The 16,044-nt window shown below is 45.0% G+C and overlaps 1 protein-coding gene across 1 annotated transcript in view; it reads right to left on the minus strand.

The window, feature by feature from the left end:
• focad (focadhesin) overlaps nt 1–16,044 on the minus strand; it is a 21,701-nt gene continuing 5,657 nt past the window's right edge. The window contains exons 10-44 of the mRNA XM_011606502.2: nt 15,848–16,038; nt 15,464–15,724; nt 13,351–13,455; nt 13,122–13,223; nt 12,153–12,277; nt 10,792–10,918; nt 10,554–10,688; nt 10,175–10,225; nt 9,991–10,074; nt 9,754–9,880; nt 9,381–9,569; nt 9,114–9,235; nt 8,930–9,022; nt 8,130–8,218; nt 7,884–7,925; nt 7,302–7,410; nt 6,703–6,819; nt 6,160–6,398; nt 5,969–6,058; nt 5,693–5,837; nt 5,381–5,500; nt 4,870–4,992; nt 4,689–4,766; nt 4,329–4,400; nt 4,153–4,255; nt 3,987–4,067; nt 3,781–3,909; nt 3,584–3,699; nt 2,509–2,769; nt 2,230–2,319; nt 1,402–1,579; nt 1,132–1,229; nt 678–929; nt 499–574; nt 1–160 (exon numbers count right to left, since the gene is read on the minus strand). Coding sequence (XP_011604804.2) covers nt 87–160; nt 499–574; nt 678–929; nt 1,132–1,229; nt 1,402–1,579; nt 2,230–2,319; nt 2,509–2,769; nt 3,584–3,699; nt 3,781–3,909; nt 3,987–4,067; nt 4,153–4,255; nt 4,329–4,400; nt 4,689–4,766; nt 4,870–4,992; nt 5,381–5,500; nt 5,693–5,837; nt 5,969–6,058; nt 6,160–6,398; nt 6,703–6,819; nt 7,302–7,410; nt 7,884–7,925; nt 8,130–8,218; nt 8,930–9,022; nt 9,114–9,235; nt 9,381–9,569; nt 9,754–9,880; nt 9,991–10,074; nt 10,175–10,225; nt 10,554–10,688; nt 10,792–10,918; nt 12,153–12,277; nt 13,122–13,223; nt 13,351–13,455; nt 15,464–15,724; nt 15,848–16,038 — 4,394 coding nt within the window. The 3' untranslated portion in view covers nt 1–86. The remainder of the gene's footprint in view (nt 161–498; nt 575–677; nt 930–1,131; nt 1,230–1,401; nt 1,580–2,229; nt 2,320–2,508; nt 2,770–3,583; nt 3,700–3,780; nt 3,910–3,986; nt 4,068–4,152; nt 4,256–4,328; nt 4,401–4,688; nt 4,767–4,869; nt 4,993–5,380; nt 5,501–5,692; nt 5,838–5,968; nt 6,059–6,159; nt 6,399–6,702; nt 6,820–7,301; nt 7,411–7,883; nt 7,926–8,129; nt 8,219–8,929; nt 9,023–9,113; nt 9,236–9,380; nt 9,570–9,753; nt 9,881–9,990; nt 10,075–10,174; nt 10,226–10,553; nt 10,689–10,791; nt 10,919–12,152; nt 12,278–13,121; nt 13,224–13,350; nt 13,456–15,463; nt 15,725–15,847; nt 16,039–16,044) is intronic.

Raw genomic sequence — 16,044 nt, forward strand, 5'->3', positions numbered from 1 at the left:
CTGCAGGTGGTGAACATTTAATGGGTATATTCAAGCGGTATCTCTGCTGATGTAACGCGTGTGATCAAAGACCCCGCTGGGAGCGGCTACCACCCGTAGGCTCTCGTCCACACCAGCTTCTTCTTGAATTCGGGGACGGAGTTAAGAGCCAAGAGAGCAGCTGAAAGGAACAGGAAACATCCCTAGATTACATTACATCACAAACATAGCTTTTCATTTGGTTTTCTACTATGAAGATATGATGCTGGCTTGACTACTAAGTATGACTGTATACGTATATACGCATCATGATAATCTTCAGTATTAAATGACAAAAACTTATTGAAGTACCACAAAATAGACGTTTAGATGTGACGTAAGGCCGAATGGCTGAAATAACAAATGTATAGACCATGTTTACAACACTTTATGCCCTCTAACTGAGTTGGTTGAGCCAGCGTGCATCGTTGCAACACGCCCCGCTCGTTTCAAAATGTTCTGGATGTTCTCCTTTCGTACCTTTTGCCGCATTGGTGACAGCCACTGAAAAACTCTTTTCGGGGCCTTCTGTGATGCTCAGGAGCCAGTCTATGAACTACCGCACACATCACACACACACACACACACACACACAGTCATTGTCATTTGTGTTCCTTTTTCCTGGAGTTAAAGGTGTGTTTCTGAACACACACACTCACCTTGTGCCTTTGGCTGCTCCAGGGCTCTTTGCTCAGGAGCTGAGCCAGACTGAGCGGCATTCCCAACAGGCAATGAGGAAGGGCGTTGCCGACGTGAGATTCTTCGCCATACAGGCTGTGCTCTAGAATTTGGGGCTTGGACTCGGGTTGCCACGGCAACCACGTCGCTCTAACGCCAAGGAGGAGGGGCACCACGTGATCGCCCCAGGAAACGACAGCGGCGGCAAAGACGTGAAACAGGAAGTCTGTGGCCTGTAGATGAGCAGAGGAGGTCTGATGTCAGATTCCCTCGAAGTCGCGTTTCGACGTGCACGCTCATTTTCAGTGATTGCTCGCGGGCGAGCTGAAAGCGTTAATAAGTTCAGGCGCTCGTTCGAGATAACCTTATCTCTGAGTGCTTAATGCAGGAAACCCAGCGTCAGAGTTCCAACGCAGGCCCGGCTCACTGACATACCGCACTGGTGTCTCCAGACGGCTCTGCCTTCCCACCATAGGCGATGTTTCGAATGTGTCCCATCAGCTCCAACAGCCATTCCATTTGCTGCGAAACCCCTTTAATGCAGGCATATAGCAAACGGTGTAAATAAGTGAATAAAGCTGTATGTGACTTCATCTAATGGCATTACCTGCAGAAACAAACCAACACCGGGCATGTAGAGCATTAGTAACGTACACATTTTGCTTTCCTATAAAACCATATAAGGTGGAGGGTTAGGGTCCCTACCTGTACTGGGGTTGGTACCCCGATGACACTGGTAGAAAGCCTGCAGGAGAATCCAGCCCACCCTGTGGCCCGGCCAACCACAGCGAATGCCCGAGATGACATCATTCAGTCCCAGGAAAGGAAGTCTGCCTTTGGAGGTCAAATATGCTAAGATGAAGGCGGCTTTCTCCATCCGATCCTGGACAGCACGGGGATTTCGTTATGTCTTTTGTTTGCAAAGGTGATGGTTTGATCCTGTGTCCTCGTTTAAAAAACAACTCTGCTACCAATTCTCAATTTGTTTGGTTTCAGGGGCTTTTACTATTTTTAAAGGATCAAAATTGATTCTTAATGATCTTATCTTGTGGATTAAGGCTGCAGAGCAGGTAAAGATGGACCTATATCTTTGTATCGAATACCAAAGTAAGACAGGAATCTGAAGCGATTGTCAGTGTAGGTTGCGCTATGTTGGGTTTATAAATTTGTAAATCAGACTGAGAAAGAATTGGGGCCCACACATCCTTGTACTTCTATCTTTGTGAGGACTTTCATATATAATACATTCTCCAGCTCCCTACTCTGACCCTGTCTAATCCCCTGACCTAAACCCAACTCTGACGTAAAACCACATCTTAACCCTCAAACAGTCCCTTGTAGCTACGAGGACCAGCCTCAAAATGTCCTCACTTCCTGAAAATGTCCTTGCTTTGCTTGTGGAATGTGTATTTAGGTACACAATATATAGCAAGTACCAGAAGACACGCACATACACACACATACACAGTCAGTTTTAGGATCCATTCTTCGATTATATGATATTTTAGACCTGACTCCTTCAAGATTCTCTACCTCTGTGACCCGAGTGATTCGGTCAATCTCTGTGTCGCACAACTCCGAAAGACATTTGGCCAGTCCCACATACAAGCCGACTTCATTATCCTGAAAGAAAGAGGTACGAGAGATACAAATGAATACCACACAATTCAATCTGTGGAAGGTTCCCCTGTAAAACTCTGTACTTTAGCTCTACCTATGAAAAATTACATGTAAATAGCTCAGCTCTTACAGACGTGACTAAAAAAGCATTGAACACACTAATAGTTTGGAATTATTTGGTAGTTGGTCCACCTGGATTTGATTGGGGAGGATGGAGTAGATCTTCTCAGTGGTGGAACTGAGAACTGTCCAGCAGTGTTTGGGGGGATTTGGGAGCGCCATGGCCTGAGCAAGGCCCCGCAGCAGCGACTGGCACATGGACAGACTGTGCGGATTCTGCTTGTCCTGGAAATGCTGCAGGCCCAGCTTGTCCACATAAACCTGGAGTTTGTCTTCAGCAACATGTTTCATCCACAAGCCTAAACTCTCATACAGGTGCACTCGAGTAGGGTGCTGAGGACGAAACGGATGGTTGGAAGACAGGTGAGGGAATTATTAAAGTAAAACCTTGAACTGACATTATTATCATTATTTTGAACCTAATTGAAAGGTTGATGTGCAGATGGTCGATGATAAACAGTGCATCAATTGGTTAGTGGAGCAAAAAAGGGTTTTTAAAAAAAAAGGGTTTCTACAGCAGCAATAAAAACTACTTTTCGACACAAAGTTTTCAGATAAAAAGTTTCAGGTTTCAGAGGAACCACTGAGCATTAAAATGTAAAGTGGAGTTCTGACATTATCAGATGAACCCACGCTCTGTGATTCACTGCTGTAAGAAAACAGATAATATCTGTGCTGCGGAAGGAAAGCTCCTAAAGACGGGTCTTCCATTCTCCGTGACCCCCATTAAGGCCACGAGCAGAGTTATTGTTGCTCATCTACACAGGTTGCAACTCCATTTCAAGTACTATCCCTCTTTTTGAAGTCTGATTGTAGTCCTTCATCTCATTTGGTACTGAATTCTAAGTTGGGAGGATTCGCTAATCATTAAAAAATGGGTACTTTTGGAAGGTACTTAGATCTTTGGTAGACATCAGTCACTGTCAAATATAACCTCATTATCTCAATATTTATGATTTGTGACCAATTTATTGCGCATTGGGGATTAAATCTGGAAAAATATGATCTAATGTCGACTTTTGTTGAGCCAACAAACCAAACAAAATTATGAGAACTCAACAATTCTGTTAAATATACAATATATAAGAAGTTAGGCAATTAAAATAAATTTCCTTTCCACGGTCCAATGTTTGAACGAGGTACTCACACTTAGGCTGTGAACGAGTGGTGGGGACACCCAGGAGCCCAGGAAGAGAGCAGCACTCTGAGAGGAGTGAGCTTGAGATGCTGCCAGCACCAAACACTGATGCTGAACATCCTCTCCTGCCAGCAGAAACAACATTCTGAGCGTCTCTCAGTGGGTCCAAAGCCCTTAAAGAGGAGGACAACCGTGGTCAAGCTCACCAAAACCCAGTCTCATCAGAGGAGAGAGAGAAACGCTCCAGTTGACGGGCGGGAATTGGAAACCAGCCCCGACCGACGCAAGAGAGGTCACAGCGGTTTTAACCAGGACCGGGTGGACAAAGTCTGGACCTGCATTCAAAGGAAAGACAGGAAGTGAAAGGGTGGCGTGGGAACGTGGGAGACAGCTGTAACGCTCGGACAGAAACCTTTTTTCCCGGCCTCTGTGAGGAAGGTCGCGACTGATCTGATGACACTTTTTTCAGGCAGATAACTGAAGTCCTGAGGAACTGAGAGAATGACGACACAAGGGTCACAAAGGTCACAGGGAGCTTTGCAACGAGGTCATAGTTCAGTGTGAGTGTCCAAACTCACCTGAACTGTGACTGCAACTGTTGGACATATGGGCCAGATACAGATGACCCAGCAAGCAAGCGCTGTTGGACTGCAGGCCAATGGCACCCGAGAGAGTAACGACCTGCACGGCACCGCTCAGCGACATTACCATCCAATAATATTACACCAGAACAATGATGCGTGGCTCTACGTACCTGTGTGACAGCCCGAATAACTTCATTCAGCCGACTCTGCTGCTGCGAGGAGATCTCCAGCTCACTTTTCAGCTGTAACAAAGCAACGCACCGTCCCTCAGATTAGCTTTGGGACGAGTTCAGCCCTCAGCCATATAAGTTATCGACCCGATCGCATAAAACCCCGGGACAAACTGGGACAGGGACGATCCAGCCCAACCCTTCATGAGACATGACAGTGGCAGCAGAAGGTCATTCTCAAACACACTGGCTCAGCTCAGATTAAAGAAGAGCTGAGTGTAGCTGCATGCATTTATAATAAATATGAGCATTATGAAGTCATTTGTGTTCAGAAAACCAGCCAATTTGATGCCTCCTCACATGAATGATGCAACTCTCTGATCCAACCAAAGCTACGAGACCACTGACGGCAGCCAGGCGGTGCATTGTGGGACATCCCTGAAAGACAGAAGGAGAGACGCTCTCTCTGTTAACCAACTATCATTTTTCATACCACAAGGATCCTCCATCATTGGTTAAAAAATAAAATGAGCCAAAGGACCTCAGCCAGTAAGATCTTCATCCAAGAAGCCAACAGGTGAGGATGGATGTCCTCTGCTTTACCATGTCCACACATTGACAGGCCATGAACCACCATCCCTAGAGCCAAGGAGAAGCCTGTAGTCTGAACACAAACAGTAGAAAAGACCTTAAGGGGTGTCCAGACCGAGACAACGAGCCCCGGCTTTTCTGTCCATCCAGGCAGAAAACGCTTTAGCCACAGAAAGTGGAATCCCAGGTGAAAGCATAGTCTACCAGGTAGGACAGAAAACCCGGCTGGTTTGGCCCCCTGAGGACTCTGGACACACCTGAAGTACAGAGAACACTATTTAAGAATAAAAGGCCACAGCATGCCAAAGATAGCTGAATTATACACAATGTACATTTGCCAGAAACATTTTCTATAATTCATATATGATGTTTTTAGATACAAATCGTTACATTCACTAAAGTTTGCTGTTCATTTTCCTGCCTGAACCCAGTCCATGTTTAATTTTAAACATTTAACTGACCTGCTGGCTCTCTTCAGTCAGATTCCGTAGAGTGTTCATGACCTCCGCAGCCTTGCTAGCATCTAGAAGTCCTTTGCTAAAGGCTGAGACGGTCACACATGCCACAGAATAAGCCAAAACCTACAAAGGAATGGCAGGAAAGTCCAGTTTTAGACACTAATTTCACCAATGTCAATGTACGGCAAAAATAACTGTCTATAGTGGCAAAAATAGTATATTGCCCTTTTAAAAATATCATAGTTTTCTACCTACAGTCAAGCAAACAAAAAGAGAAAGAGATTCCTTTCATCCATCGTATGTAGTGGACATCACCTCTTGAATCATGCGTCCTTGTCCACCATCTTGCAGGTTGGACACAAGCTTATCCAGTGTTTGGGTAACGCGGACGTGTAGATCCGTTTGTTCCATGTCACAAAGGGCAACGAGCACCAGAGCCAGGCCCAACAAACATCCGGTTCTGACCCAGAGCAGGAAAGAAGAAAAGAAAGTCATCTATAAAATGGCCTTTCATGAGCTAACTGGTGTGTGAAGCACAAATTCAGCATGGCTAACACTATGTCTGCTCTACACTTGACGTGTGTCACCCACCTGTATTCTAGATCTGCTTTGAAGGAGCATTTCTCCAGAGCATCCAGAGAGTCGAGGAGCAGAGCAGCATCCTGGTGAGCTGAAACACCACTAGACCGCAAGGAAACTATCAGGTCAAATCCGACAGCAGCAAAGCTGCACCGGCATCCATTTGAGTCTCTGAGCTTCATTTGTACCTGATTCAAATGTACCTGAGATGTTGGTGATGCGCTCCGCTCACCACCATGCCGAGAGCCAGGCCTGAATGGAACTGGATGGCCTGGGAGTCTTCAGCTGTGGGGGAGCCCGGCAGGCCAGCTTGCAGCGCCGGCAGGATCTCTAGCAAGCTGTCCTTTCGCCAAGCCGCCAAAAAAGGCACCAGAAGGGAGAGCGCAAGACTGGCGCAGGAGCGAGCGATGACGCTGGCGGTGTTCTCCCCTGAGTAGGAGCGCTGGGAAGGAGGGAGGAGGAGAAAGGTCACAATTACAACGCCTGACAGTGGATGAGCCGGAAAATGTCTATCAAATGAATGTGGTTGATTTGATTTGATTAGTAAATTAATCAGGTTTTACTATTGTGATTAGCTACAAAAACTATGGAAAATCTTGAGAATCAGCCCATCAAATAATGTTGTTTCTTTAGGATTCCACGGTGCTTTGACTCTGATTAATAAGTAACTTATCAAATGTGCCCATGACATTATAGATGTATATGGAGACCAGCCCCTGTCATTTAAACAAAGGTTTGTCTCTTACATGTAAGAACCACTGGAACACCGGTCCTGTAGCTTTGTAGTTGCTGCTGCTGATACTGAGCAGGGTGTTGAGGACCATAGCCAGCCAGTCGGCCGTGGGAACAAACTCTGCTGCCGCCTTATGAGAGAAGAGAAAAGGATACATACGTGTTTGTGTCTAGCTTTTACACTGTTGTGTGACTTTATGCCACCTGTCACTGATCCTCCAACAAATTTCACATTGGGTCAAAGCTGATCTGCTAGAATGAGCTGTGACCCGTTTCACACCCACTCTGAAATTGGCTGTAGGATTGGCGATATAATATGATATATAATAAGTGGGGACGCTTCAGCAAGGCTGGATGCTCATCTTTGTGAAGGACGCATGAATCGCGTACAAGGTCGTCCTGGAAGTGACCATGCTGCCTTCTGCTCTGACAGTGCAAATCAGGCTAGCGTGACTGTTAGCAACCATGCTAGCAACATGCCTTCTACTGCACTGGAGCCCATGACCTTTCACCGTATAAACTTCATCCTAATCACATGAGGGGGGAGTTTCTCTTTTTTTCCCTATTGTCCAAAATATTGCAAAAGCAAATAGTCCAAACTTCTAAACTTTACCCCATGGCTGTCTTCACCGTTAGCAGGCAAGTTGCTCCCATATTTGGCGACGGCAGCTGCTAGCCCGCTCAAAGCCAGGATGGAATTTCCTTGCACGACAGGACTGTCCCTGAAAAACAAAAGTGCCCATCAGTGAGCCTTTGTCATACCCTTTCTAGAGATGCACTAATATGCAGATACAGATAATACAAAATCAACGTTTCAGCTTTTCTTTCCTGGTATTTACATCTGCATGTGATACACCAAGGCCCTTTCTCACATCACAATACATGGTCTTGTGAACATCTGGAGTTCATATTTGGACATCTGTACTCTGAAGTACACACTTTCTGCCATGACTGCTCCTGTTGGCCAAGGTGAAAGGCATTGTGGGATACCTAGCTGCCCCAAGTACACACAAGTTACATCTGATGGGTACTTGATAAAAGGGGGCGGAGCATGTACACTTCCAGGAAGTGGCGAGGACCTAAAGAAATAGTGCTCAGCTGCTTGCCAGATCCAGTAACCTGAGATGTTGATCTCTCGTCTCATATTCATCTCTTTGCTTTTCTTCCTGATTTAGATCACTAAAAGGGAACTTACTTTATTGCAGATTTGATGATATCAGCCAGCTGATCTCGGGCCCTTCAAACGAGTAGAGGCCAAAAAAAGAGATTAAAAGAGCAAATGAGAGCGTCAGATTGCTTTCAACAACACTGTCGTTATGAAGTGACGAGGATATTTATCACGTTCAAAGAAGGAGCTGCAGCAGTTTATATATCAATAGTCCTGGAGATGCTTCGCACATCTGTGTGAGCGTGCGGGTCTCCGGTAACAACGGGTTCTCACCACAGCCATGCACAGTGCTGTTTGTAATGTAGCTCCTCCGAGTCGTCTTTGCCTTGTTTGTGCCGCAACTCCAAATCAGCACGCCGGCCCTGAAGATACATGTGAAATAAACACTATCAGAATTAAAACTGTTTGGAAAGCAAACTCCAACCTGCAAACACGTGACCATCCCCCCACACACATATTGGCGATCGTTGCAAACAAAACCCCCTGATTTTGCGACAGATTTTGAGAAAACGTTGGAAATCTAAGCAATGAAATGTTGGGAATTCGCTGAAATTGTGGGAACTTGCAAAAACTGTGTTGGAAATATTCAAGTTCTCATCTTTGCATGTTTTTATTGCAATATAACAAAACATTCCTGAAAATATTTCTTTAGCATTGCAGAATAAAGAAAACCTGCTACGATGTCGCTACACAGAAATAAATGAAGTAAAATGAACTGCGTCCTTCCTTTTTACAAAAAAAAGGGTTGAAAAACATATTCGAAAACATGCTTTCTAATGCAAAACATTACGTTTTTTAAATTTCTGTCTTCATTAACACTTTTATCGACGGCTAATCAATCACAGTCATCATCCTCCTCCTCCGTCTCCTCCCCCTTACACTAAAAAACTGTTCTGTCTACGTATTTTTGCTAGCAGATGAGACTGGGATGTGGTTGCTTCAGCGTGGTCGCAGCTTTCCTGTTTTGGTATATATTTTATGTGTCGCGTAAATACCACGCTTCTTTATTCATCCACTCATCTGAGCATCTATCATCCATCTGACGTCACCTTCCAGGTGTCGGGTGCACAAACCTGTAGGGCAGCGTTGAAAGCTCGGCTCATGAAACCGCTCCAGGCCTGGGGCAGAAGGAGAGCCCGGTGCCACTCTGACGGCTGAATGTTCACCTGTGGGCGAGGAACAAACAGGTGTTTTCAACTTTAAAAACCCAACAATCAGGAGAGAAAACAAGGGGGGCACAAATCTACTCAGACGTGCATCGTGAATTAGATTCGCCAAGATCTGCTGGTAGGCGTGGCTGCGATTCACAAGGAGGCGGTTGATGGGTCTGCCTTCACGGTCCGTCTGCAAAGGCAGCTCGTAACAAAGCAGCAGCCCAGCTGGAGCAGAGACGGTGAGAGGAAACGCACGGTGGCGCGCCAGAACACAAAGGTAGATGTTACACTGTTTATCAGGACGGATCAGACAGGAAACAGCCTGAAACAAAAAGGATTTAACAGGTGATGAAGAGATGAGGGCGCTCACCTGTGAGTCCGGACTTCAGTCCCGGCTGCTTATTTTTCTCGTATGTTTTCAACATGAATGCTGGGATCCCGGCCACTGTTTTACCCCGGGTGGAAGCAAGGCTCCCACCCCTCATGGCCATGAAGTGAACCCCCCGGGGCATTTGGCTCATTTCCTCCTTCACTAGCGCCGTCAGGAAAAGCTCGAAGGCTGAGATAAGAATGAGGAAGCGGCCGTGAGAAAACTCATTGGGTCATCAGATAAAATGACGAAGACTGATTGATTTAGTCGCAGCAGGACGCCACCGTCCAACGCGCCCTGAAGCCTCGCTGCATTGGACGGAGGGTCCGTCCACCACACCGGCGCTGCCACCGCGGCGTTCAGCACGACTCACCTGGTAGAACAGGTGGTGGCGTGTGCTCCATCAGCCTCATGTAAGTTGGCCCTGCAATGGACAGATCAGGTTCTTCCATCTCTTGTTCGTCCTCCCCGTGTTCAGAAAGATTTGGCAATGGGCGGACCTACGGGAGGAATACACAAGACCCAATCATACCAAAAAGAGAATATTACGATATCACAACGAGTATATGAGCTTTTTAATACAGGACGTAGAGATTAGGTGCGATCTTACGGCCTCAGGAAGGTGATTTATGGTGTGGAGCTCTTGTGGAAATGCTGCTAAAGCTTTGTAACCACAGGCAGCAACTTCTGGATCCTGTAATCACAAGAGATCCTCTGCACATCTGACATGTTTTCTGTATTTACCGTTCAGGACATGCAGGTAGCACACGTAATACCTGAACATTATTTAGTACCTTGCTCAAAGCGTCAGTCCAGAGAACGCTGACCACCTCCTCTTTCAATTTCTTGAAGAAAAAAAGTTAGTTGGGCAACAATGTATATTTGAATTTTACATCATAAATGAAAAACCGTTTGCTCAAAGACAAGTGTTGGCATTTGTGAGGCGCATTTTAATCTTGGTTTGCTGGGAAATATGAACTTTGTATTCATTTATACTGTATTACTAAGGATTATAGTTTGTTATTGCAAAGATGTTTATGATTTTTTATGAAAAAAACAAATGAAAAGTGCATAATTTTTCCATTTTAAGATGCAATTAGTAGAAAGACTCCCCCAAAAAACAGAGGGGATGCGGAAACATTTAATAAAAGCCCTGCTGAGCAAAGGAGCCACCTCATATTCCTCCGTCTTGACAGTCAGCTGAGGAACCAGTGCCAGAATTTCAGCGGTAGCTTTGACCAGGGGTGTGCGGGAGTCTGTGCGCAGCTGCAGCCCGAGACTCTTCCACGTTGACAAAATGTCCACTACCTGCAGAACAAACAGTATCAAAGCCTACATGCACATGAAAATGTGTGTGTGTGTGTGTGTGTGTGTGTGTGTGTGTGTGTGTGTGTGTGTGTGTGTGTGTAACCTCTGCGCTGCACAGCTCCTTTAATCCGTGTAGTGCAACGGCAGCTGGCACTGCCATGTCTGCGCTGGTGCACTGGTTCAGCATTGACGTGATGGCAGCTAACATGTCACCTCCATGTTGATAAGGTCTGAAACAACACACATGCGCTCAGGTGCTTTTTTGAACCTCACTACATTCAATTCTTTTAAATATTATAAATGACGATCGGGCTAAACGTTGTGATCTAATGACTCTTTGAATCGTTATGGAGACTACTGGCCTTGAGAGCCACAATCCAAACAGATTTTCAGTCATACTGGGCTGAAAAAGCTTTCTCCAAGGAGGCCAGGCAAGAGTGTTATCTACTGGTATGACGGAAAACCCGGCCGGACTCTCTGAAGGTGTGCTGTGGAGATGCCATGGATCAGACTTGCTTGACCAGCACGTCAAATACAATTAGAAGTCAATTGTAAAATCATTTAAATAAGGATTCTAGCGTGAAAAGAGTGGAGGCCAATTATCAATACGCAGGGCACAGACTGGTGAACTTTTAGAGCGCCTACTTGGAGGTCTGTACATTGATCCACTGCTGCTGCCATCGCTCATGGAGGTGAGATGCATTATGGGATACCTAACATCCCCATTCAAAACAAGTCATATCTCCTTGCACTTGGAGCATACTTGGCACTACTTAATTAGATCTAGAATTAGGACCAATTCCAAAAACACCGGAGGCCAAAGTAATAACCGACATCGGTTGGACACATTTTCCCCCACAGAGACACCAGAGATCAAACGTCTTAAAAGATTCATGATCGAAAAATGACATGTGATGACGGAGGAGTCGTGTGGTGTCTCGGTTCTTAGGGGTGTTTAAACCCTTCGCCGTGGCCATTAAACAGACCAATCTAGTGACGCAATAGTCCAAATCAGAAGGTGTTTACGGTTGAGAACTTAAGTAAACTGCATCAAACCCACAAGGAATCATTAAGATGAGGGCCTGCTTAACAAAGACAATCAGGCACAGATGGGAAAGGGAAGTGAGTGTAACGGTAAGTGGGAGAGGAGGTGACAGTCAGACACAGGTGGGCATGATCGCACTAATTAGAGATGGGGGAGGAAGGGGAACACACTCAGACACACACTGACACGGGGGAGCGACACATCTCAAGAGGATGAAATTAAAAGACACACTGTTAAACTCAAACACCTCAGACCTTATCAAAGAGCTTTGAATCATCCAGGAAAATGAAATCGTTGTTCATAATGTTCTGCCTGATCAGGGTTTATAGAAATCGACCACATGACACCACTAATAGGAATAATTGAGCTGAAACCAAAATTGTTTCCCCCGTCCAACCCTTTCCCCCATCTGGTCCAACCTCTCTCTGCAGATGTCCCTGATGCAGACAGCTCTGGCCAATGTCTGCTCCCACTGGGCGTCCCTCCCCACTACCACCTTTCTGTCCTGTCCCAGCAGGACCTGCAGCTCGGGGTAAATTCGATCCTTAAAGAAAATAACAAGAGAACAAAAGAAGAGGATGACGGAGTAAAGATGCCTCATGGCTTCAGGTGCAAATTAGCTCTAAGCTAACTTTTATACAATGGCAACATATATGTTAGATTTTGTACATAGAATTTAAAAAACTAAAAATGTCAGGATTCATGAGTGGCTGCTGTCCTGATATGAATATGTTAGATATTCATATCAGGACAGCATGTTAGATCCCGGACCCCTGTGGTCGACATGTCAATACATCCTCGAGGCAACCACAAAAGCCGTGACTGCTTGGTGCTGCCAACATCTGGTCTACTCACAACATCCTTACCCCATATAGCCCTGCAGCATGACTTCATTCAACAAAAAAAAACTTGTAATGTAATCCATAACTACATTAAAACACTTTAATGAACTTCACAAAATGTTTTTAAATGCAGGTGCAAACATAACGAGTGTCTGTGCTGAGTCGCCATCAGAAACAGGAAGGACTCTACAGTCTCCTTGGAGCCAACTATGTTTCATATCAACAATAAAACAACAAACACACGGCGTATTTAACGATATTTAACGAATTTCAGTCTCTAAACTATGAATATCGTGAATATATCAGCTTTTCAGCCAATAATAAAAATTGAGTACGATCACATTAGCATTGTTTGCTGTTGCTCTACGTGCCTCCACTGCTGGCTGAAATTTGTCTTCTTGTTAGGAGGGGGACATTTACATTTGGTTGCCAGGTGACGCGAAACACGAATTTGACTCATATCACACAACTGGAGAAATGATTGAGCCTATTAGAAATAGACTAATATAAAAGCTAGCTAAAGACAGTCCATTTAACATGACATACCTGTATCTTCCAGAGAGCAGTCAGCAGGCGCATCGCAACCGCTGACATCTTGGGTGCACTGGCCAGCATAGAGAGCGTCTGTAGCACCATGGAGATGCAGAGCTGCAATATTAAAATATTAATAATAATATTAAAAACAAGGAGCTTGTTGATGATGATAAACCTCATCTGCAAGGCATGTTTTGTTGCACAGCATGCTATGCACAAGGCCAAGTGGACCGTTCATTACCTTGTGGGTCCCAAGGCCAGGCAGGCAGTACAACACAGCATGGACGACACTGGGATCATTGGCCCTCCCCAGTTTGTACAACAGAACAGGAATCAGGGAAGGGACCTGCAGACATTTCATACAGGAGGGTTTGAATTTGACCCAAGTTCAGTAGCGACGAAAGCATTGAAATACATTTTTATTTTTTTGTTTATGTGTTTCAGCAACTCGAGGAACTTCAACAAAAGTACCGAATACCCAATAAGTGTATTCTTTTCTTTTAACCCTTTAAATGCCAGGTTTGCAATGTGAACAAAGCACGTTTTTTGACGACATTGATAAACACATATTTGCAACTTCTTCTATTTGATATTCAGAGTGTTGTCATGGGTTGAAAAGACAATTAAGGCCTCAGCTCTCAAAGGAAGCTTCAGCATCAGAAAATGTATCATTCATGGCAGATGCACCGACAATACTGGTTTGAATGAGCACTTTTTTACTCCATTGGAGAAGGATCCTATAGTGGGATTTTCACTTTTCAATGGGCTCATGTCAGTGGCTGGTTCAGATGGGAAATAAAAAACTTCCAAAAATTAACAACTTTTGCAATATGATCCATTAAAACCTGAAAAACTTTTTTTTTTAATGAATTGACAAATTAATTAATCAAAAAGAGTGTGATAAACTTTTGGAAATCTATATTTACAATAAGTTCCTCTAAACACAAACACTGATGCTGTTACAGCTGATGTACGCTTGCGAAAGCCCGGCAGGGAGCATTATGGGCCAATCTGAACCACGTTAGTTTATTGATAGTCAGGACACTGATGTTAGGATGTTGTCATGGATACCAGTGTCCAACAATCACTCAAAGATGTGTGTAAAAGAAAAAGACAAGACAATGCAGCATCATCTCTTTGACGCAAAGATGAGGTCAAAAGTAAAAAGCCGTCAGGGTTTTTATGTAGCAGTAAACTGCTCTGCTGGGTTTCAGCAGCCTGTTAATTTACAAGAGGCCCAGGCTGCATCTTGGCTGTTGCATAGCAACTACCTCACCTGGGTAAGGACAGAGAAACACGGCTTTCCTTCAAGCAGAATCCCTGAGGCCTGCTGCTGTTGCCGTAATAATACAATCTTATTTATTTCACTCTGTTGAATTTGAAATATTTTCTTTACCTTTCAACCTTAATACCTGCGTATCTACAAACTACAAACCAATCAATTACACACATCGATACACATGGTAGGTACCAATAATAATTTATCACATCAAATGTCTGTTGCAGTGACATTTTGAGAGTAAAGATTTTATCAGGGAAATTCTCTGAAGCATATCAGTCCAGGTAATGAGGCTCTTGTGACATGACCTGGTCTCTTTTATTCTCGTGTGTGGAGCCAGTGGATCTGATAGCAAACACAGCTATGATGCACAAGTGAGAAAGACCCAGCAGCAAAAATGTGACAGATGGATTAAATACATAATATGTTAGTAACACCATAAACAAGCAACCATCCATCCATCTTCTAACCGCTGCGCCCTGGCCTGCAGGGCCACCGGCCTTGAGCGAGAGGCGGAGGATGCCCTGGATGAGTTGCAGGGTCATCACAGAAACATAAACAACCATTCACACTCACATTAGCAGTTAGACCACAGCATCGCTGCCCCCAGGGGATTCACACCAAGAACCCGTCAGCGGGAACAAAGCATATTTCTCCCACTCTTAACCACAAACATCTATGTTCAAAGGGAAAAACTTTCCATTATCGTAGAGTATCAGCACATGAAAGCTTCCAGTTTGGATGCTGCTGATGAAGGGATGTGTGCTTTCCTCTCACATGCCCATCCACTGCATTAACACAGTCATTTATGATCACATCTCATTCTCCTTTGCTTGTTTCAAAACTTCCATTTTCTTCTTTACATATTCATGCAAGTAATAATCTGCCAATAACCACTGCAATAATTAGCACTCTTATTTGTAAGCACAGCAGTTTACTAAATGATTATTTTTTAGCTAGATCTACTTGCCTCTTCCTGCCTTGAACCATTTTACTTCCTTCGCCTCTTATCGAGGTAGTCATGGTAACGGAGAACTGGTTCTTTCATGCATAAAGATAGCATAAACGAATCTACCTGGCTGGGGTCAGCAGTCGCTATAGCCTGGACAACTTTTAGAGCGAGTCGGCAGATTTGCTCTTCGCCCGTCAGAATGAGATGAGTCACGATGAGGCTGAGCGAGCAGAGTCGGGGCTGGCTGCTGGACAGAGCCGAAGAGACAGACAGCAGCCATTCGGCTGCCGCTCCTGGATTATCTGCCACTTTACGCAGAGTGGAAAGAGCCACGCGGAGCTCACTGTACCAGGAACTTAGGAGACGCATCGGGGGTGGGCAGGACTGACAAGAATGAGAGAGAGGACATTTAGTCTAAAGAACAAATTGTGTGTTCAGTTTGTGGTACAACAGATATTCCAAGGCACAAACAGTCAGCACAGAATGCGGGAGCAGCCAGTGCATTACCTGTCGCTTGTCCGTCCCTTTACTGATTTGGCGCAGCAGTCTGTGGGCCAGATCCAGGTTGAGCTGATGCGTCCTTTTTTCTGCCAGCGGCTCTGTGAGACTGGAGCAGGACAGGAGCTGCAGCAGAGGAAGAACCAGGATGGGGCTGAGCCACGGCGAGAGTTCGGCGTCTTCGGGCACTAAACTCAATGCTGAAG

The sequence above is a fragment of the Takifugu rubripes genome, chromosome 8 (genome assembly GCF_901000725.2).
Source record: "Takifugu rubripes chromosome 8, fTakRub1.2, whole genome shotgun sequence".
Lineage (NCBI taxonomy): Eukaryota > Metazoa > Chordata > Actinopteri > Tetraodontiformes > Tetraodontidae > Takifugu > Takifugu rubripes.